We start from the raw sequence: 23186 nt of genomic DNA on the forward strand, positions 1-23186 counted from the left end.
AGGTTTATGTTACTGTTTGAGGCCTCATTCTGCCTGCTTTCTGTAAGGAACAAAAGTTTAACCACTTACTTTGGGTACAACTTTGGCCATCCTGCAGGTCATAGCCCAGGACACAGCAGCTGAATGAGCCTCTGGTGTTCACACACACCGAGTCTGGAGAGCATGGGCTGCTCATACACTCATCTACATCTGCAGAACAATATAAGAAAATAACAAGGGCCAACAATCAGGCACTTTTCATCTCAAAATAACATTCATATTTCAATTTCAACGCATATGAACTATATAATAAACATTCAGCAACTGTTTTTACCTGGCTTAAGTGTAATTGTAGATGAAATGGAATAAAACTGTATACATTTCCATGAGAGCTGAAACTCTTGCGGTTACCAGAGGACTAGCCCCCCACTGTAACCCTAGCTATGCAATATAGGTGAGAAGCCGAGGGCTACGAAATGGAGATCGGTGCTGCCAAACACGCTATGAATGGTGCGGGAAGGACTTTGACAAATGACATTTCCATGAATGTCTTCACACAAGCATATGCAGAATGCAGCTTTTATGGCAGAAGGCACTGAGCAAACGGGGTGGGTTTCCTGAAAGCCTCTTAAGGCTAAGAGCGTCTTTAACTACTACTGAAGATCCCATCATTAAGCTAACGTGATTTTCCCAAACAATGTCGTAGCCAAAGTAGTATTTTAGTTTGCTCTTAACTTACGATGGGGGTTGAATCATGGTGTTGAATCTGCTGCTGCTGTTAAATTATTTTTCTTGTACAAGGCAAGTACATAGAGTTAATTATTAAATAAATATACACAGCAACATTATATTTCAATATGTTATGGAATTACGTGTGGATATCGTAATGTCACACTGATGTCTGCACATTTTAATCAAATTTAACTCCATGACGCAAGTGATTATCTAAGTTAGTGTCATACATGAGACAAATTTCTGCACCTGTTACATTGTGTGTGTGTGTGTGTGTGTGTGTGTGTGTGTGTGTGTGTGTGTAAGGAAGAACATTGCCAACTTGGCATTGTGGATAACAGTTGAAATAATCATGACTGCATGACTGGGTAACAAAGAAATGAACAGGCAGAGGGAAAACATTTACTTAATTATTTAGCTTATTATTTGCTCATTCTTTCATGTAAACGTTTGTTCATTTAATTAAAAAACACGCTTGAAATTTTAAAAAATGTTCTGTCCAAAAATGTAAAATAGTTTCAATTATTAATTACCACATTATATATGCAATGCTTAATAATGATACAATTTTCTTCTTCTTCTTTTGGCTGCTCCCGATTAGGGGTCGCCACAGCGGATCTTTCGTCTCCATTGCTCCCTGTCTTCCGCATCCTTCTCTACCACACCTGCCACTTTCATGTCCTCTCTCACCACATCCATGTACAGTGGTGCTTGAAAGTGTGTGAACCCTTTAGAATTTTCTATATTTCTGCATAAATATGACCTAAAACATCATCAGATTTTCACACAAGTCCTAAAAGTAGATAAAGAGAACCCAGTTAAACAAATGAGACAAAAATATTATACTTGGTCATTTATTTATTGAGGAAAATGATCCAATATTACATATCTGTGAGTGGCAAAAGTATGTGAACCTCTGCTTTCAGTATCTGGTGTGACCCCCTTGTGCAGCAATAACTGCAACTAAATGTTTGCGGTAACTGTTGATCAGTCCTGCACACCGGCTTGGAGGAATTTTAGCCCATTCCTCTGTACAGAACAGCTTCAACTCTGGGATGTTGGTGGGTTTCCTCACATGATCTGCTCACTTCGGGTCCTTCCACAACATTTTGATTGGATTAAGGTCAGGACTTTGACTTGGCCATTCCAAAACATTAACTTTATTCTTCTTTAACCATTCTTTGGTAGAACGACTTGTGTGCTTAGGGTCGTTGTCTTGCTGCATGACCCACCTTCTCTTGAGATTCAGTTCATGGGCAGATGTCCTGACATTTTCCTTTAGAATTTGCTGGTATACAGTAATTCAGAATTAATTGTTCCATCAATGATGGCAAGTCATCCTGGCCCAGATGCAGCAAAACAGGCCCAAACCATGATACTATCATCACCATGTTTCACAGATGGGATAAGGTTCTTATGCTGGAATGCAGTGTTTTCCTTTCTCCAAACATAACGCTTCTCATTGAAACCAAAAATTCTATTTTGATCTCATCCGTCCACAGAACATTTTTCCAATAGCCTTCTGGCTTGTCCATGTGATCTTTAGCAAACTGCAGACGAGCAGCAATGTTCTTTTTGGAGAGCAGTGGTTTGCTCCTTGCAACCCTGCCATGCACACCATTGTTGTTCAGTGTTCTCCTGAAAGTCGGACTCATGAACATTAACATTAGCCAATGTGAAAGAGGCCTTCAGTTGCTTAGAAGTTACCCTGGGTTCCTTTGTGACCTCACTGACTATTGCATGCCTTGCTCTTGGAGTGATCTTTGTTGGTCGACCACTCCTGGGGAGGGTAACAATGGTCTTGAATTTCCTCCATTTGTACACAATCTGTCTGACTGTGGATTGGTGGAGTCCAAACTCTTTAGAGATGGTTTTGTAACCATTTCCAGCCTGATAAGCATCAACAACGCTTTTTCTGAGGTCCTTAGAAATCTCCTTTGTTCGTGCCATGATACACTTCCACAAATATGTGTTGTGAAGATCAGACTTTGATAGATCCCTGTTCTTTAAATAAAACAGGGTGCCAACTCACACCTGATTGTCATCCCACTGATTGAAAACACCTGACTCAAATTTCACCTTCAAAACAACTGCTAATCCTAGAGGTTCACATACTTTTGCCACTCACAGTTATGTAATATTGGATCATTCTCCTCAATAAATAAATGACCAAGTATAATATTTTTGTCTCATTTGTTTAACTGGGTTCTCTTTATCTACTTTTAGGACTTGTGTGAAAATCTGATGATGTTTAAGTCATATTTATGCAGAAATATAGAAAATTCTAAAGGGTTCACAAACTTTCAAGCACCACTGTGTCTCCTTTTTGGCCTTCGTCATTTTCGTTTGCCTGGCAGCTCCATCCTCAACATTCTCCTTCCCACGTGCTCTGCATCTCTTCTCAGGATGTGCCCATACCATCTCAGTCTCATCTCTCTTAGCTTAATTCCCAAGCTCTCCACATATGCTGTCCCTCTGATGTGCTCGTTCCTTATCCTGTCCAACCTTGTCACTCCCATCGCAAACCTTAACATCCTCAACTCTGCCACCTCCAACTTTGCCTCCTGTCTCTTCGTTAAGGGTACGGTCTCCAATCCATACATCACAGCTGGTCTCACTACTGTCTCATACATCTTACCTTTCACTTTTGCTGGGACTTTCCTATCACAAATGACTCCTGAAATCCTTCTCCAACTGCTCCACCCTGCCTGCACTCTCTTTCTCACCTCACTACTGCAGCCCCCATTTTCCTGCACAGTTGACCCCAGGTACTTGAATTCACCAACTTTCTTTACGTCTACTACTTGCATCTTCACTACACTCTCATCCCCATTCTCATTGATGTATTCTAATTTTGCTACTGCTCACCTTCATTCCTCTTCGTTCCAACGCACACCTCTATCTCTCCAAATCCAACTCAACCTCCTTTCTACTTTCACCACATATCACAATATCATCCGCAAACATCATGTTCCATGATGACTCTTGCCTCACTTCGTCCGTCAAGCTACCCATCACTATGGCAAACAAAAAAGGACTCAAAGCAGATCCTTGATGGAGTCCCACCTTCACCCTGAACCATTCAGTTGTTCCAACTGCCCACCTCACTGCTGTTTCACTGTTCTCATACATGTCTTGCACCACTCTAATATACTTCTCATTCACTCCACTCTTTCTCATACAATACCATAACTCATCTCTCGGCACTCTATCGTATGCCTTCTCCAGGTCTACAAACACACAATGTAGCTTTCTCTGTACTTCTCCATTAACATTCTTAAAGCAAAAATTGCATCAGATGTGCTCTTCCTTGGCATAAACCCGTACTGCTGTTCACAGATTGCTACCTCTCTTCTCAATCTCGCCTCCAATACCCTTTCTCATAGCTTCATGGTGTGGCTCATCAATTTTATTCCTCTGTAATTACTGCAGCTCTGTACATCTCCCTTATTCTTGTATATTGGAACTAGCACACTCTCCATTCATTTGGCATTTTCTCATTCTCTAGGATCTTATTAAACAATCTCGTTAGGAACTCCACAGCCGTCTCACCCAAACATCTCCAAGCCTCAATCGGGAATCCATCTGGTCTGACTGCTTTCCCAGTCTTCATTTTTTTCATGGCTCCCCTCATTTCATCCTTACTAACCAACTCTGCTTGCTGATTTGCTGTTTCCAATGAATCTGACCTTTTCTCTCTTGGATTCTCCTCATTTAATAAATCCTCAAAGTACTCTTTCCACCTTCTTAATACACTCTCTTTTGTTTGTCAGCACGTTTCCATTTACATCTTTCATCACTCTTACCTGCTGTACATCCCTCGCTTCCCTGTTTCTCTGCCTAGCTAGTCTGTACAGGTCTTTCTCTCCTTCTTTGGTCTCCAGTCTTTCGTACAACTCCTGGTATGCATCTGCTTTCGCCTTCGCTACTGCTCTTTTTGCCTTCTGTCTCGTCTGTCTGTATAACCGCCTGCTTTCCTCGTCTCTCTGATCGTCCCAATTCTTCTTTGCTAGCCTCTTCTCTTTTATAATTTCCTGCACTTCTTTGTTCCACCACCATGTCTCCTTGTCTTCCTTCCTCCTTCCCGATGACCACCCTAGCACCTTCCTTGCTGCCTCTCTTACTAGTACAGCAGTAGTATTCCAATCTTCTGGCAGACTTCCATGACCACTCAATGCTCGTCTCATTTCTTCCCTAAACTCCTTCTGATGTTCAACCTCTTTTAGTTTCCACCACTTAATATTTGGCTACACTATTTCACGCTTTCTCTTTTTCACTTTCAAGCTCATCCTGCACACGACCGCTTGATGTTGTCTAGCTACACTCTCCCCTGCCATCACTTTAATGATGATATATTAACATATTCTAACGCTTTATATTTCATTGGTTTTTGGTTAAAAACAAACGCCATGTGACCTCATTGACTGGATTTAGCCACTATTAATGCCTTCAGCAAGAACAGTACAAATGCCTTTAGAAACTACTAATGCTTATATCAAAGACGCGCATTGCAAAGAAGCTCTTGGCAAAGTTGCTCTTAAGAGTCCTTCTTACGAGTGAGTTCGGGAAAATCATGTACAGAGACAACGTTCGTTGCTTAAGTGTGTCTTTAAAATCGCTCTTTAGCCGTAAAGTGCAATGTTATCGGGAAAGTTGCTACTCTGATACCCTATCCCAGGTCAAAATTGTTTTGTTGTTGAGCTGATGATTTTTCCTTCATTAAGGACAACTTGAGCCTTTTTCAAGGTAATTTTTATCTGTAATCTGTGTTATTTCCAGGGGCAAGAATTTTGACATTTTCCTGCACACAGAAAAGAACAGAAAACCCATTTGCTTAAAGCTCAGTTATAATGGAAGTCTAAGGGCAGTTTCCTCCATTTCCCACCCACCAGTCCAATCTCCCCATCATACAATCATGACCACCTGAGGAGGGTGAAGGCTAACACATACTTTCCCCAAGACGTGAAGCCAGCCAACCAAATTTCTTTAAATTGCTGATCATGCTGCCTAACAGGCAGCCATGATTGTCTAGTGCTGCTGTGATTGACTTCTTTTTTTGCTCAGTTTTACTTCCCACCATAGACAGGGCGGCATTGTCAGGATTTGGACTAGCGATATCTCAAAGAAAGGGTGAACAACTGCCCTTAGACCTCCATTATAAGTTAGTTTAAATTTAATACATTTTCTCTTCTGTTCTCAGTGCAGGGTAATGGATCGAAATAACTGTCTTATCCAATATGTCTGCAAGTGTGTTTCAGAGTCGAGTTTAATGTTTCTAAATGGTCTGGTCCTTTTTCAATGACAAAAACACTGCTATGCAACCCCCATGTGGACTGTCACAGCCCAGTACGTGTCTGAGCTTCTCACCCTCAGTGCAGTTTTCTCCTCTCCAAGCAGGCAGACACTCACACCTGTAGCCACCCAAAGTCAACACACATTTGCCTCCATTTGCACAGGTCTGAGGCCGACACATGTGACCTGGAAAGAAAGCATAAAACAAGCTCATATTAAGTGTAAACTTCCAAAGACAGTTTACAACATTGTATAAACTTTCATTTATTTTACAAGGCACTGTAGGTTAACTCGTCTATATGCATATAGCATGCACAATTTTTACTGAAATTCATAAGGAACCATAAGGCATATAGCTAAACCTAAAATATACAGTATAGTTAAACAATGCAAGAATGCGTATCTTGAGAAAAACACACCAGGAGTCAGGCTGAACTTCACAGGCATCTGTGAGGTTGTGGCTTCAGTTACAGTGCGCTTTTCTGTGGTTATTCCAACAGTGCTCATGGTGGGAGTGCTCTTATTGTAGGATGCAGTGGTGTGCTGGCTGTGTGCTGTGGTCCTGCCTGGTGTAGCAGTGCTGGTCTCAAAGTGGCGTGTGCTCAGATCAGTCGCACTGGCTCCAGACTGGGATGAGCTGGCAGACAGAGATGGACTGGCTGTTTCAGTGGTGGGGCGGTGCTGTTCTGTGGTGGGAGTAGTCTTCTGAGTGGTCTCTGTGGCAGACAGAGTACTGTGTGGCGTACTGTGAGTCTCAGCAGTGGTGCTGGCTTGAAACTGATGCGTTGTAAGTGGCACTGTGGTGGCTGTGCTAGCTAGCGTGGTGCTCATAATAGGGACAGTGCTAGCCACATGCGTGTCCTCTTCTGTAAGTGGTGGCTTGTGGGTTGAAGGTCCTGTAACTGTACTCAGCACCTCTGTGGGCTCTGGATGACTACTGGTTTGGGAGACAAAGGTCTGCTGGGTGGACTGGAACTCATCCACACTGGTGGTCATATCCAAGAGTGTGGAAAGTTCAGTAGTCAGATCAGGAATAAGAGTTTCTTCCATAAATGTCTGAGGCTTATCTGGTTTTTCACCTCTACTGGTACTCATAGTACCTGTAGGAGTTTCAGTGGTCTCACCGTCCTGGTGAGACACATTGGTATGAGTCTCATCTGGCAGGATAAATGAAGGTGAAGAGGAATTGTTGTCTATATAGAAGGTCTGGTTGGTGGAAGAATCGACTGTGGCGTCTGTCTCACTGTCAGAACTGTTGATTACTGTAAGAGGTGGAGTGGAGCTGGGGTTGCTAGTCTTAGATTCAAAATCTGATCCTGTAACAGTGGGCTGTCCCGTGTGAGACTGGGTAATCTGGGGTCCTGTGTGAGACTGGGTAATCTGGGGTCCTGTGTGAGACTGGGTAATCTGGGATCCATGAGAGACCTCAGTCTCAAAGACCTCCTCCTCTTGGGTAGCATTTGTAAAGAAATCCTCTGATGTTGCCTCACTATGGCCAGATTCTGTAAACAATCCATCATTAGTGTACTCCGTATGCTGAGTAACCCCTGTCTTCTCCACCTGCCCAGTGACAGCATGTGAAGCTGTCTCTGAGATGCTGCCGCTAGTGTCTTCCACGTATGGAGAGGTGCTGTTGGATGTGACGGACCGCAGAGTGCGCTCTCCTGCACGGGTAAATGTGGTGGAGATGTAGGTGCTCTCACTGTTTGAACCAGATTCCGTAGTATCCTGGTCTGTGTGTTCCTGCTCAGTCAGCTGTGTCAAAGTGAGATCTCTCACAGTCCTCAACTCAGATACAGGTTGCCATTCCTCTGCTACTGTATAGGCATCAGTCATGTTGGCTATTGTAGAAGGATCTTCCCACTCAGTCACTGTGTTAGTGCTGAATGCAAGGCTAGAGTCCGGGAACTCAGTGGATGTGTCTGATCTGTTTTGTGTTGTCCAGCTCTCTGTGACCTCGGTGAAGGAACTCTGATCAATAACTGGAAAGAAAAGTCAAACAAATTGTAAAAGGCATTTTATGAAGTATAACAATTTGCATAAATGTTGAATCTGAAAGCATCCCAATTACAACATCAAATCAGAAAAAAGTTGGGATGGTATGTAGAAAATTAAAACTGGAAACAACGATTTATAAACAATCTTTGACCTGCATTGCACTCAAAACAATACAACAGCACATTATTTGATGTTTTAGCTCATGAATTTTGCTTTTTCAAAATAAACACTTATTTAACTTTGATTCTTGCAGCACATTTCAAAAAAGGTGGAACAGTAAAGCATTTACCACTTTATAATGTTGCCATTCCTACTCACAACACTTAAGAGATGTTTAGGGACTGAAGACACCAATGATGAAGCTTTTCAGGTATTATTTTTTTCCCCATTCTTCCTGCAAACAAGTCTTAAGGTGTGCAACAGTATGGGGTCATTGTTAAATTTTTCATTTCAAAATTCACCACATAGATAAGCACCCTCTTCTTCCGCACCCATGCCTTTGTAATGTGTGCAGAATGTGGTTTTGCAATGTCTTGTTGAAATATCCCTGGAAAAGATGTCGTTTTGAAGGCAGCATATATTGCTCCAAAATCTCAATGTACTTTTCTGCATTAATGCTGCCATCACAGAAGTGTAAGTTACCTTTGCGAAGGGCACTGACACAACCCCATACCATGATATACCCTGGCTTTTAGACTTCTTACTAGTAACAGTCTGGATGGTCATTTTTGTCTTTGGTCTGGCACACACAGTGTCCCTTTCTTCCAAAAAAAAAAAAAAACCCTGGAATACTGATTCTGCTGACCACAATCCACATTTCCACAGTGTGATGGTCCACCCCAGATGCATCCGAGCCCAGAGTAGTTGATGGCCCTTCTGGCCACAGTTAACATAAGGCTTCCTTTTTGCACAGTCAAGTTTTAACTGACATTTGTGGATGTAACTCTGTATTGTCGTGCTTGACAAAGGCTTGTCAAAATAATTCTGAGCCAATGTGGTTATATCACCTATAGATGAATGACAGTTCTTGATTCAGTGCCAATTGAGGGATCGGAGATCACGGGTGTTCAGCTTAGGCTTGTGCCCTTGCCCTTTACAAACCAAAATTCCTTGAAGTTCCTTGATCATTTAATTGTTAATGATATTATGCACCATAGAGGGTGAAATATCCAAATCCCTTCATAGGTCTCTTTGAGGAACATTGTTTTTAAACATTTCAGTATTTTGTTCCACACATTTTTGAGAAACTGGAGATCCTCGACCCATCTTTGCTTCTCAAAACTAGGCCTCTCCTGCATACTGATTTTGCACCAAATCTTGATTACAATCACCTGTTTCACATCATATCATTATTTAATTGTTTTACCTCATGACTGGCCCTAAATTGCCCCAGTCCCAACTTTTTTGAAATGTGTTGCAGGCCTGAAATGCAGGAATGAATGTATATTAACAAATGAAATGAAGGTGACCAGACAAAACATGAAATATTTTGGGTTCATACTGTCTGCAATGAAATACAAGTCAAAGTAAATATAGAAACCATTGCTTTCTTTTTATATTTGCATTTTCCATACCATCCCAACTTTTTCTGGTTTGGGGGTATAGATTACTATTTAGAGACAGGTTGCATTTTTAATTACAATATAAACATGGCTTGTAACTGTAGATGTTAAGCCCTCCTGAATTAAGACATAATCACAGAGTCTCAGAAACTGTTACAGAAGATGTTTTAAGAAGTAACTGCGGATGTAATGATTTTGGGTGGAGAACAATTGGCAGCCCAACTCGTCAAAGCTAACAAAAGCTTAAGCCCTATAAATGGAGGTGACCTGACTCATTGGAAATAGTTGTTTCCTTCCTTGTACTGACCTAGCACAGTGCATGATACAATACTGTCACTCTCTACATGAAGTTTATACACCGATAACAATGTAATCAACAAGCACAAAGTCTTGCTCAAGAGACTATCACATTTTACAATATGTAGACATTATTTAAACAGGAAATTAATCAGATCCTTGCCGACGATTTCAGAAAGAATCAGTGGGGATTTTACAGCCCACTGTCAGGTTCAATTAATTCATCAAAATGTCATAAGATTACAAAAAATATAGATTTTCTTACTTGCCGACGAGAATTATTAATAAGCATAAAGATACAGGGATACATGCTTATATAAGATCATCAACAACTTTTTTTTGTCCTCTGAGAAAATAAACAAACTAAAATATTACAGTCATAACCTGGAATTTCTACAGTAACTTGTTAAAGAGGTCAGGCAGGATCTCCTCATGAGAAGCACATGTTTGAACTGACAGCAAGATAGATAGTGTAAAGGGATCAATGCACAGTAGTGTCACATAATAAAACAAAATCAAATAAAATGAAGACTGATTTTGTGTGTTTGTCCACGTTTCCATTTTAATCTGAACCAGGCAAGAACATTGAACAAATTCCATTTTATATTTTTTTCAAAGCTGCTACTTTATGTTCCTGATCAACAGAACCTAGTCCATAAAACAAGGTTAATCCAATTAGGTCATGGTGCTGAAATGAAAATATTAACTGCAGAAAATGATACTCAAACTGATAAATAAGGCCAAGAATTTATATAGCTTAATAATAGCATATTATACTGTGTGATACAATGAACCATCACAAACAGCACAGTTGTCCCAGAGCAGAATGGAAACAAATGGAAAAATTGTTCAAAATATTAGTATACTTTACATGTCAGCATCGAAGTGTATCACTAATACACTTTTGTACACCAAATTGATATTTCCCAATGTGTTCTTGTGCCAGAATCGATACGCATATATTAACTGGTCAAGAAATCAGACCTGTTAGTATGTACAATGTAACTACTTATAGTGGTGCTTGAAAGTTTGTGAACCCTTTAGAATTTTCTATATATTTCTGCATAAATATGACTTAAAACTTCATCAGATTTTCACACAAGTCCTAAAAGTAGATAAAGAGAACCCAGTTAAACAAACGAGACAAAAATATTATACTTGGTCATTTATTTATTGAGGAAAATGATCCAATATTACATATCTGTGAGTGGCAAAAGTATGTGAACCTCTAGGATTAGCAGTTAATTTGAAGGTGAAATTAGAGTCAGGTATTTACAATCAGTGGGATGACAATCAGGTGTGAGTGGGCACCCTGTTTTATTTAAAGAACAGAGATCCATCAAAGTCTGATCCTCACAATACAGGTTTGTGGAAGTGTATCATGGCACGAACAAAGGAGATTTCTGAGGACCTCAGAAAAAGCGTTGTTGATGCTCATCAGGCTGGAAAAGGTTACAAAACCATCTCTAAAGAGTTTGGACTCCACCAATCCACAGTCAGGCAGATTGTGTACAAATGGAGGAAATTCAAGACTATTGTTACCCTCCCCAGGAGTGGTCGACCAACAAAGATCACTCCAAGAGCAAGGCGTGTAATAGTCGGCGAGGTCACAAAGGACCCCAGGTTAACTTCTAAGCAACTGAAGGCCTCTCTCACATTGGCTAATGTTAATGCTCATGAGTCCACCATCAGGAGAACACTGAACAATGGTGTGCATGGCAGGGTTACAAGGAGAAAGCCACTGCTCTCCAAAAAGAACATTGCTGCTTGTCTGCAGTTTGCTAAAGATCATGTGGACAAGCCAGAAGACTATTGGAAAAATGTTTTGTGGACAAATGAGACCAAAATATAATTTTTTGGTTTAAATGAGAAGTGTTCTGTCTGGAGAAAGGAAAACTCTGCATTCCAGCATAAGAACCTAATCCCATCTGTGAAACATGGTGGTGGTAGTATCATGGTTTGGGCCTGTTTTGCTGCATGTGGGCCAGGACAGCTTGCCATCATTGATGGAACAATGAATTCTGAATTATACCAGCAAATTCTAAAGGAAAATGTCAGGGCATCTGTCCATGAACTGAATCTCAAGAGAAGGTGGGTCATGCAGCAAGACAACGGCCCTAAGCACACAAGTCATTCTACCAAAGAATGGTTAAAGAAGAATAAAGTTAATGTTTTGGAATGGCCAAGTCAAAGTCCTGACCTTAATCCAATCGAAATGTTGTGGAAGGACCTGAAGCAAGCAGTTCATGTGAGGAAACCCACCAACATCCCAGAGTTGAAGCTGTTCTGTACAGAGGAATGGGCTAAAATTCCTCCAAGCTGGTGTGCAGGACTGATCAACAGTTACTGGAAACATTTAGTTGCAGTAGACGGGCGGCATGGTGGTGTAGTGGTTAGCATGGTCGCCTCACAGCAAGAAGGTTCCGGGTTCGAACCCAGCAGCCAGCGAGGGCCTTTCTGTGTGGAGTTTGCATGTTCTCCCCGTGTCTGCGTGGGTTTGCTCCGGTTTCCCCCACAATCCAAAGACATGCAGTTAGGTTGACATGGGGTGGTCTTGGGCTGAGGTACCCTTGAGCAAGGTACCTGACCCCTGACTGCTCCCCGGGCGCTCTGGTGTGGCTGTCCACTGCTCTGTGTGTGTGTGTGCGCGCGTGTGTGTTCACTGCTTCAGATGGGTTAAATGCAGAGGATGAATTTCACTGTGCTTGAAGTGTGCATGTGACAAATAAAGGTTTCTTCTTATTGCTGCACAAGGGGAGTCACACCAGATACTGAAATCAAAGGTTCACATACTTTTGCCACTCACAGATATGTAATATTGGATCATTTTCCTCATTAAATAAATGACCAAGTATAATATTTTTGTCTCATTTGTTTAACTGGGTTCTCTTTATCTACTTTTAGGACTTGTGTGAAAATCTGATGATGTTTTAGGTCATATTTATGCAGAAATATAGAAAATTCTCAAGGGTTCACAAACTTTCAAGCACCACTGTACAATGCTCAGAGTTTTTAATCATATTTAAACTGCATTTTTCATGTTACTGTAATTGCAGTAATTGCTCTTGTCTCAAAGACTTGCTCCACGATTCACAATCTTTGTAGCTTTTGGGTGTCACTGTATATGGGCATAGGATGACAAAAGTATTATACTTAAAGCTTTTATCAAATCATTTATGACCACATAAATAAATAACATGCATCTTACATCCCATGACCAAATATGCACACTCTTGTTCTAATCAGTTGGATGTAAAGCTGAGTGAATGTAATTTGTGTCATAAAACTGAGTTTGGAGTTTATCCCCATCAGTGCAAAGACACTTACCTATATTCTGAAGCATGAGCTTGTAAAGAGCTATATGACAGGGATTCACTATTTATTAAGATTGGACCGAAATGCTTTACATTCTGCACAGAGGAATTTTATACATAAGGTTTCCACTTAAATACACACCTGAACATGAACCATCTATTATTAGATTCGTGTTAATGAAAGTAGGCTCCGGAGACCCTGCAGTCTATAACGTATACTAGTCATAGATAGATGTATAACAGTCAGTCAATGTCTTATTTATTTTTAATGACTTCATCATGATGATCTATAAGTACTAGTAGTGCAATGTTCTGATGGACTGGAATCAGTAAATCAACCAATGATTTAAATTAAACAATACAATCATTCATTTTCAAAACATTTATCATCAAAAAAGGACAACGTGCAAATTATTTAATAGGCAAGGAGCGTGATTTGTCCGTTACTCCTTCTCTACATCATTATATTTTGCAAATTAACAGTGGGCCTATCCCACATTCTGAACAAAGTTGGTCGTATCACGGATAAAAATCAAACTGTATCGTGTCATATCGTAGATTCAGTGGTATTGTCAAAAATTTAATTTTTTTCTTATGAATCAAAATCAAAAGGTATCGTGTGGAAGTGGAACCATGATGTTTACAACCCGTCTATTATTGTTGCTGGTTAGTTATAATAATAATAATAATAATAATAATAATAATAATATGCTGATTGACTGCTTCTATAAACTGAATGGATTTAAAATGATGCCAGTCACATTACGAAGTGATAATCTAAAGCTCAGCAACTTAAAATACTCAAAATAAGGTCACTTAAGATTTAGCTGCAGTTTAACTGAAATACTAGAAAAATTGTGTTATGTTATTAACGTGATAGAAAGACAAAGGCTACAGGGTTTTTTTTTTTTTTTTAAACTGTGGGTGGAAACTCCAAGAAACCCCTCATGCATGCATGCATGCATGCATAAATAAAAAAAAGTAATTAATAAGGTGCATATAGTAATAATGTCTACTGTATGTCTGTGAAGATTCTCAGTCATCCAGGTCATGATAAACTGTGGGTGGTAAAAGAGAGCAACTGGACTTGCTTGAAGATTCTTGAAGACGTTTCACCTCTCATCCGAAAGGCTTCTTCAGTTCTTCAACTGAAGAAGCCTTTCGGATGAGAGGTGAAACGTCTTCAAGAATCTTCAAGCAAGTCCAGTTGCTCTCTTTTACCATCCACAATGTCTACTATATTGTCCTAACACATCCAATATTTAAATTGATTATACAAATTAAAAAAAAACAAAAAACATGATCATAAGGAGGGTTGTGGTATTTTTTTTTTAAATAGTGGAAGGAATCCATCTGTGTTAGATGAAGGAAGGAAAACTTCTAACTTGCCCCTGGCATGATTCTTGACTTGATGTATATAGGATCAATGGAGAATCGGGTTGGTGTGTTGTTATTGCTACTATGTTACACAAGTGTGTTTGAGGTTTTTGTTTGTTTGAAACGTTCTTCTGTTATTTCACTTCCCAGGAAAACTCCCTGAACTTTGGCTACACATCTCACACTCCCTAATTTTCCCATCAGTATTTGTGATGTGCATCTCCAGCTTCAGTGGAGCAATCATACCCCTGATTCTTACCAGTGTGAGATTCCCTCTGTGAAAAACTCGGATGGAGATCTGAGATTCCTGATGTTGAAGAGTCTCCAAAGCTTGCTGTCCCTTCTCTGATCACTGCTCTAGAAGAAGCTGGAAAATTAATAGATTGCTCCGACTCCTCAGTATCAGTAGGTAAATAAGTTTCAGTCACCAAAGGGCTGCCCAGAAAACCCCCAGCTGTTGGTTTTAACAGAGACAAAACTACCACGACCATGAGACTGCGATTGCGCCCCAAAGCACGCGCTTCCATGATGAAGAAGAAGAAAAACCGACAGAAATATTGAGGACTTGATAATAAATAACACGCGAAATGATCCAGGCCAGCATCGGAAGGCGCGCCTTTCAGCAGGTCTCTATGCGTAAAAGGCCGAAACCTTGTTAAAAGTTCATGCTGGTGGTGTTGAGACAGCGGTTTTTATTTCTGCACAACATAAGTTCGGATCTCACATCCCGGGTCGGGCGGCCGAGACTCCGCCCCTTCTACATTCAGCCCGGCGCGATATACCGAGTGAAACCTGTACCGAGATATCGATCTTCACGATATCTCCGAGCAATCGCGTGGATTTCTTTGAGGCAAGGAATCACAGTGCTCACAGCACCTGAACAGGCATACAATTCAAGTGCTTTACCAGTTATTAAGCACATAATTACACTGTTTATATTGTCTGAGTGTTTAGTCTATGTCTTGTTCTTTCTTATCTAGTGTTTATACTGTTTATTTATACTGTTTATATTGTTTGAGTGTTTAGTCCATGTCTAGTTCCTATCTAGTGTGTTTATACTGTTTATATTGTTTGTTTATTTTTTCAATTATTCTATTTTTATTTATTGCATTACCTGTTTGCACCGTGGGTCAGAGAGGACTGATATTTCATCTGTACTGTATGTCGAGCATGTATAGCATATTTGACAATAAAGTTGACTTGACTTGACTTGATAATGTTAACTTTGGGCCACACCAATTTAATTAGTTGGTTCTCGGATTTTTTCAGGAAAAATATGAAGCGAGCGAGCGAAATAAAAATAAAATTTAAAAAAATGCTCTGATGGTAAAATTAGCAGTGGAAATAGACCAAACAATACAGGCAAACCAGTAAACAGATAGGCTAAATAAACGATTGAATTACAGTCAATTGAACATCTACAATGCACAGAAAAAAAGATTTGACCAGGAGCAGGCTACTTCCGATGGCTAAATACTTTGAATGATTTTTTGTTTGCCCCTCACATCAATCAATGAAATACTGTAAATAAATCAAACCCACCTCCACAGAGTTGTTGGCACATCGCAGGGTAACAAGCTCACGGCATCTTGAGTACAACTGTGCAAAGTTTTCCCCCTCTTGAATTTCGACACACCTGTCAAAGATTTTACGCTTCTGTTCGCTGAATATCCTAACAATCACAAACACAGGCTTTGCAGGATTCCCCTCCACAGGCATGTTTCTTCCATAAGTCTTTATCTAAAGTGAAAGGGGTGATTTGATTGGTTTTCGATGTCACATGACCTCAACCTGCAGTCTTCAGTATTTTGAACCATCAGCCACGATGTTTTTCTGTTGGTGGGAGTTTGATTTTGATTTTTTTTTCATTTTGCATTTTCTTCAAGCGGCGATTCCGAGAACCAATCGAATTTGTGTGGCCTTGGAAATAAATATATATATTATTTACCAGCTGGGAGGTCCGTATCGTGAAATACCGTGACCGAGGTCTTCTAGCCTCGGTCAGTATTTTCAAGATCTCAGTCACGGTATTTCACGATACGGACCTCCCAGCTGGTAAATAATTATATATTTAATTTTTTCACGGTGGAGTTTTCCTCAAATCCTGCACTCTGATTGGCTGGCAAGCGGGTCCGTATCCTATGATATGGACCCCAGTTACGGACCCCAGATACGGACCTCTGGTGACTCGCTCGTTCACAACAACAACAAACATAGTAACAATTTTTGTCAACATTTATCTTTTTTATAAGATTTATTTAAAGATTTTTATCAAAAATCTTATAAAGTTTTGCCAGCATTTCTCAGCATAAGAGCATTAATTTTACAGCATGGATAGCGATAAGAGTCTTCACAGCGAAAGTGAGTTGTACTACCCTGAGGAAGACGAAATAAAAGAAAACATTTCAGGAGAAAGCTAAAAACCTGTAACTGTTGCTAACGCTGAGCAAAAACATGGCTGAATCCTGAATGACTCAATTTTGTATAAATAGGGGACTACATAGGCGGCAAAATGTAGTTTTTTTCCTGCCATGGAAGTGCACTTGTATACCGAGGAGGAAGCCATTTGCATTACAGCCGTGAATGAGGATTCAAAATGGCGGCTCGGCTCAGTTTTCCTTTTCGGGCGCTCTCGTTTTCTGTTAGAATTTGGTAAAGAAAAAAATATATATATTATTTACCAGCTTAAGGTTGGTCCATATGGTGAAATACCGTGACCTCGGCCTTGAATACTGACCTCGGCCCAGAGGGCCTCGCCCAGTACTTTCAAGACCTCGGTCACGGTATTTCACAATACGGACCTCCCAGCTGGTAAATAATACATATAATTTTTTTTTTCTTTACCAAATTCTAACAGAAAATGAGAGCACCCGAAAGGGAAACCATATTTAGAACAAACCTGCTACAAGCTCGTTTTCGGCTTTCTCCTGAAATGTTTTCCTTTATTTCATCGTCATCAGGATAGTAAAACTCACTTTCGCTATGAACACTGTCGTCATCGCTATCATACTGAGAAATGCAAAAATAAACGTTGACAAAAAATTGCTACTATGTTTGTTGTTGTGAACAAGTGAGTTGCCACAAAAGGTCCGTAACTGGGGTCCGGACCATTCATATATATATATATATATATATATATATATATATATATATATATATATATATATATATATAGTGGTGCAGCTGGTTAGCACTGTTGCCTCACAGCAAGAAGGTCCTGGGTTCAAGCCCAGTGGCTGGCGAGGCCGTTCTGTGTGGAGTTTGCATGTTCTTCCCATGTCTGCATGGGTTTCCTCTGGTGAGGCTAATTGGTAGCTCTAAATTGCCCATAGGTGTGAATGGTTGTTTGTCTCTGTGTCAGCCCTGCGATGACTTGGTGACTGGTGTACCCCACCTCTCACCCATAGTCAGCTGAGATAGGCTCCAGCTTGCCTGTGACCCTGTAGAACAGGATAAGCGGCTACAGCTAATGGATGGATGCACTTCACAAGCAAAATATGACCTTTAACCACTTCAAATTAACAAGATCAACTGTGAGCTACTGCTCACTTATGTATCCCCCCACTCTCGCTTATATCAGAATGCAAGGAATAGGACACTTATTATGAATGTTATTATGACTTCAACAAATAATTAACCCTGAAACAAGTAAAGAGCAGTGTTCTCCTCCAGGATTTCAAATAGCATCCTGGTAAACGGTCATTTTGAAATAGCATCAAAATTAGGGTGACCAGATTTCCCTAGTCTGAAACCGGGACACTTTTGCCCGCGACCATGCTCGTGCTCGCACACCTTTTTTTTTTACATAAACGTGACACTCAGAGAGGTGCTCTTATTTTGTTGAAGCTCACATTTATCAACATCTCACATGAAATAAAACAAACAGGCATTTTGTTATCTAGTAGCATAGTGGTATACAGATCAGTTAAATTATGGTCAGACAACAGATTTTGTAATGGCTGAGAATAGGCCAGGCTATGTCCATAGGCCAAATTTAAACTGATGTATTTCACCTGTTTGTGAGAACACCAAGAAGAATGCATATGCACATGTAGGCTATATCTCTAAAATTGTATGCACTATAGCATGAACTTAAAAAGTAGATATGTGACCTCAACATAGCCTAGGTCAGAATCAACCTTACTAACCATTCCCCACAACTGAATGAATAAAGCAAGAAGATGTGTACAAAAGTGAACACTTTAATGGAAGGTGCAACAAGCTGTTCAATATGGCCAAACTGTCAGAATGGTATGTTAAACAGAAACAAAAAAGAGACAAGTGATTTGAGAATATATACTACGGAAGCCGAGAGAGGCCCTTCATATAATCCTTTTTTTTAATTCACCTTGTTATCCCGAGATAACGACATAATTAATTCAGGATCTCGAGAAAACAACACAACTAATTCGAGATCTCGAGAAAACAAAACCGTTATTCCGAGATCTCGAGAAAACAAAATTATTTCATGATCTCGAGTAAACAGCTGAGAAATGGTTCATTCAGGTGTGTCAAGAGACTTGTGATATGCTGACTTTGGGGCTATTTCTCATTCTGTATAGATGCAACTTTGGTCATTAGAATGTCTGGAATAATCGATCACCTAATAAGGCAATATTTTGATCAGGGGTTGACACTGGTAGAGATTGCATTAAGTCTTTTAATAAGGGATAATTTCAAAATTAGTCCGCAGCACCTCCGCAGAAGACTGGCCCGGCTTCGTCTCTACCGACAGAGATACAGTGATCCAGCTGAGATCATGAAATAATTGTTTTGTTTTCTCGAGATCACAGAATAATTTTGTTTTCTCGAGATCTCGAAATAACGGTTTTATTTTCTCGAGATCTCGAATTAGTTGTGTTGTTTTCTCGAGATCCTGAATTAATTATGTCGTTATCTCGGGATAACAAGGTGAATAAAAAAAGATTATATGAAGGGCCTCTCTCAGCAATAAAGGAGGAGAGGGGCGACAGCCCGAGGAAAGCCCCCACAGGAGTGCACAGCATTTGCAACATAGGCTACCCAACTCAGTACAAGAACAAAGCACTTACAGTGTGTGCAGTAGGCTTCGTGCGCATTGTTCTGTACCTCTCGGAGGAAGGGGTAGGTGCCCTGTAAATCTTTGGAAAAGGTACATTTTCTTTTCGGCAAAATTGCTGCGGCATTACTGCTGCTAGCTGCTAGACAAAGAACATTCGCGCCAGTTAATGTTTATTTTATTGTTGCATGGCAACACGTTCTGTTGTCTGGAATAATGTGGCTAAATAAACACCCATGCCACAGGGCCAGGGGGCAGTAACCAGGAAAGTTTGCGATTCCTGTCAATTCATCAAAATAGTAAATGCAGACATTTCTCCGCTAATGATTCCCACGCTGCTCAGTCGCAAACGTCGCGACTGGCGAAAACCGGGACATATCCATGTCCCGACAGACTTTTGTCGGGACTCGGGACACACAACCCCAAATCGGGACTGTCCCGGTAAAACCGGGACGTCTGGTCACCCTAATCAAAATCCACCCTATATGTTTCGTAAATACATTCAGTTGGTAAACGGGAAGTCGCTGTGTGACAGAGCTGAAAACGGTACACACGGTATAGAACCCCAAGGTGAAACTCGGTACCAAATATCAAGCAGTTGTGATTTGTAGTTACTGAGAAAAGTGTTACAAAAATTTTGTAAATCCATGCTAAATGGTTCATAAATAGATTGTCTGTAAATAGGAAGTCGATGTATGACAGACCTGAAAATGGTATACACGGTATAGAACCCCAAGCTGAAGCTCGATACCAAGTGGCTATGATTTGTGGTTGCTGGAAAAAAAACAAACGGTGTTTTGGACAGACAGAGGTAAATAAACCTGTATACCTTCCCTCCTTCAGAGCGAGGGTAGAACAATAATAATAACCAGTATCTCCCCTCGGAGCAGGGGTATAATAAACATTTATATTTGAGGTAAGCATTAAGATTGCTGCTGCCCCTAAAGTAAAAAATAAAATAAAATAAAACCCAAAGTTGTCTTAGCAAGGTCAGGTTTACTACAGATAGAGGGTAGGCAAAATGGAACCAAATAATTGGAATAAGCATTTGTTTGATTTCTCAATGTAAGAATTTTCTTTTTGTACACAAATAGTAGGGTTTCTATTTGTTATAAGATTTATATACAGCATGTTTAATTTGCATATATTACAAAAATATGCCTCTGTAATTTGACATGCAGCCAAAGGCTAAATCGGGTGGTGAATCAGCATGTGGAGATGGCATATGACTAACGCCAGTTTAGCAAATGTGAGCAACATATGTCTTTTATCTTCTTTACCTCCCATGCTGTACAAGCACCATTTAAATACACAGACAAAACCATGTAGTCTGTATTGGAAAAAAAAAACAAAACTGTACATACTCTAACCACAATAAACGTGGATATACGATGTTCTACTGCACTTATAATTTATATATCATTTCACATCCTTCTGATTTTCCCCAAGAGAGAACCCAATCATGGTATACTGAAAGAAATACCATGCATCAGAGCTTCAGGGTCCCCCAGGTAGATCCTGAGCTTGGGTTACTATCTTTGTGGAGCTTCACAATTTCTTCCTATGTCTATGTGGATTTCCTCCAGGTTCGCAGGTTTCCTTACACTTCCTAAAGGTAGGTGGATTGAGTTGAGAGTAACTGTGCGAATGTTCTTGCACATGGCTTCCCAGCCAGGGTGTGTTCTCATCTCATACCCAGTGTTCCCTGGATTGGCTCTGGATCCACCACAATCTTTAAAATGATAACGTAATTACTGAAGATGAATGAATGAATTTAAAAAATAATAATAAATTCATCAATTTAAATTCTGCTGCTGGCAAATTGCATTACCTTTAACCAGTCACAAGCACCATCCATATTTATAATTCATCCATGTCAAACTCCTTTCAATGGATTATGAAAAACATTGTGTTTACAGTTTTTAAACTAGTAGTCATGATGACAGTTCAGAAGAGAAGTTCCAATCCAAGACCAGCTTTTGACCTTGGTGTATAACGATTGTAAACTTATCCTGAATCAGCTCTCCTGTTCTATGAGGTATTTTTAACATTACAATCAGGGCAAAGCTGAAGTGAGGAGGATGAGGCTGGTTAGTGCAGTTGAGGATGAACCATCTCTTCTCTGGTAGTGATGACCGATGAATGGTGGTAGCGGTCTCTGAAGGCAAAGTCGGTATTTTCCTCTGTCAGCTGTCTGGTTTCCATGCCAACTGCTGTCAAAGACGGTGTCAGTACAATCTGGTCTGGAAGCACTTGGTTTGGCCTAAATGAGGCGAGTTACTGTTATCAAGGGCATCAAGGTAAACAGTGCATTAACCAAGTATTAGTCTGTTACAAAGGCGTTTTCTCCACTCTCATTTGTAAAATTTAGTACAGGAAAATCTCTTCATAAGCCTAGCCAAAGGACATCAATCAAAACAAGGCACTTTAAGAGCTAAGGAACAAAAATTATTATCTGGTACCTGTGCAGTCTACTTAGAGTACTCTTTATCCAACGGAAAAAGCTGAAACGTGCCGCTGTACCTGTTAACAAGAGAACAAAAATGCAATTTTTTTTTAAAGCTAAAAGTAAGAGCATTAAAAATGACAAGACCTTAACTTATTTAGCATCATACTGAAGTTGATTTCAAACTTTGTGCTTGGGTGAATAGGAGGCAAATGTAGAATATGATTTTTTTTTTAAATCTCTAAATATTTTAGGGTGGCATGGACTGGGTTACTGTCCAGATACTCCGCTCTCCTCCTAACTTCCAAAAACATGTTGGTGGGCAAACCGCTCCAAGGTGGGACTGTGTGTGTACATGTATGCGAGTGTAAAAATTAGTGTGCGTGCACATGAGTGAGGTAAGTATTTCTCAGCACACATGAAGAATTGGAGTTTTAATTGAAATTTAATTTTAAGGGGGGGGGGGGGGGGGGGGGCACCTGTATAATGTGTAGTACAAAAAGGTCAACAGAAGCTGATATAGATTTTGAGTCACCCAAAAACCAGTTACATAAACTGCAATATAGCCCAGATAGGCAACCTCCTACAACAGCATGGCACTGGAAAGAGATTATATATCACCATTGCAGAATTCAGCATTAAACTATTCCAAATATCCCACCCAACAGCTGCACAACAGGCTGTGCTTTACCCAGGACCAAATGCAATCAGTCTCTACATAACACACACAGTTCTACTATTTGTACTTGGGAGGAACAAATATACGTGTCATTAGAATGTTTTCATTCAGGTGAAAATGAAAAGTATTTACACTCAATTAATTAATATTAACCCAATGTTGGAAAATCATTTTGTAAATGAGGCTATTTTCAACCAGTGTGTCTTCTTATCTGATTATGTCAGTCAAGTAATCAAGATGAGATTACCTGTTGGCAAACCCGGGCTCGTGTTTCCTATGTAGAGGTAAAGGAGGAGGGCAACAGTAATATTGGCCAAGGCATACGCCCACTGGATGACAAACATTATCAAAATGGAGCACAGAGCCTAAATAATTAAAACACATGGTCACTTAATTAACTTCTTATTCATGAAATAATGTTTCTCCTAGTTGGTGAAACAATATAGGTTTTACTAACTACTATTCATGCTTG

The 23186-nt window shown here is 40.1% G+C and overlaps 2 protein-coding genes across 5 annotated transcripts in view; both read right to left on the bottom strand.

Annotated features, from left to right (window-relative positions):
- Positions 1–15297, bottom strand: part of heg1 (heart development protein with EGF-like domains 1) — a 28508-nt gene extending 13211 nt beyond the window's left edge. Inside the window, exons 1-4 of the mRNA XM_060930215.1 lie at positions 14811–15297; positions 6423–7985; positions 6079–6189; positions 70–189 (exon numbers count right to left, since the gene is read on the bottom strand). Coding sequence (XP_060786198.1) covers positions 70–189; positions 6079–6189; positions 6423–7985; positions 14811–15078 — 2062 coding nt within the window. The 5' untranslated portion in view covers positions 15079–15297. The remainder of the gene's footprint in view (positions 1–69; positions 190–6078; positions 6190–6422; positions 7986–14810) is intronic.
- A 4149-nt stretch (positions 15298–19446) lies between these two features.
- slc12a8 (solute carrier family 12 member 8) overlaps positions 19447–23186 on the bottom strand; it is a 31052-nt gene continuing 27312 nt past the window's right edge. For 2 of the 4 annotated variants that reach the window (XM_060930216.1, XM_060930217.1), the window contains exons 12-14: positions 22962–23079; positions 22052–22112; positions 19447–21852 (exon numbers count right to left, since the gene is read on the bottom strand). In XM_060930216.1, the coding sequence (XP_060786199.1) occupies positions 21681–21852; positions 22052–22112; positions 22962–23079 (351 nt within the window). In that variant the 3' untranslated portion in view covers positions 19447–21680. The remainder of the gene's footprint in view (positions 21853–22051; positions 22113–22961; positions 23080–23186) is intronic. The other 2 variants (XR_009655389.1, XM_060930218.1) reach the window with 2 other exon arrangements.

Source organism: Neoarius graeffei, chromosome 9, assembly GCF_027579695.1.
Source record: "Neoarius graeffei isolate fNeoGra1 chromosome 9, fNeoGra1.pri, whole genome shotgun sequence".
In the NCBI taxonomy this organism is placed as follows: domain Eukaryota; kingdom Metazoa; phylum Chordata; class Actinopteri; order Siluriformes; family Ariidae; genus Neoarius; species Neoarius graeffei.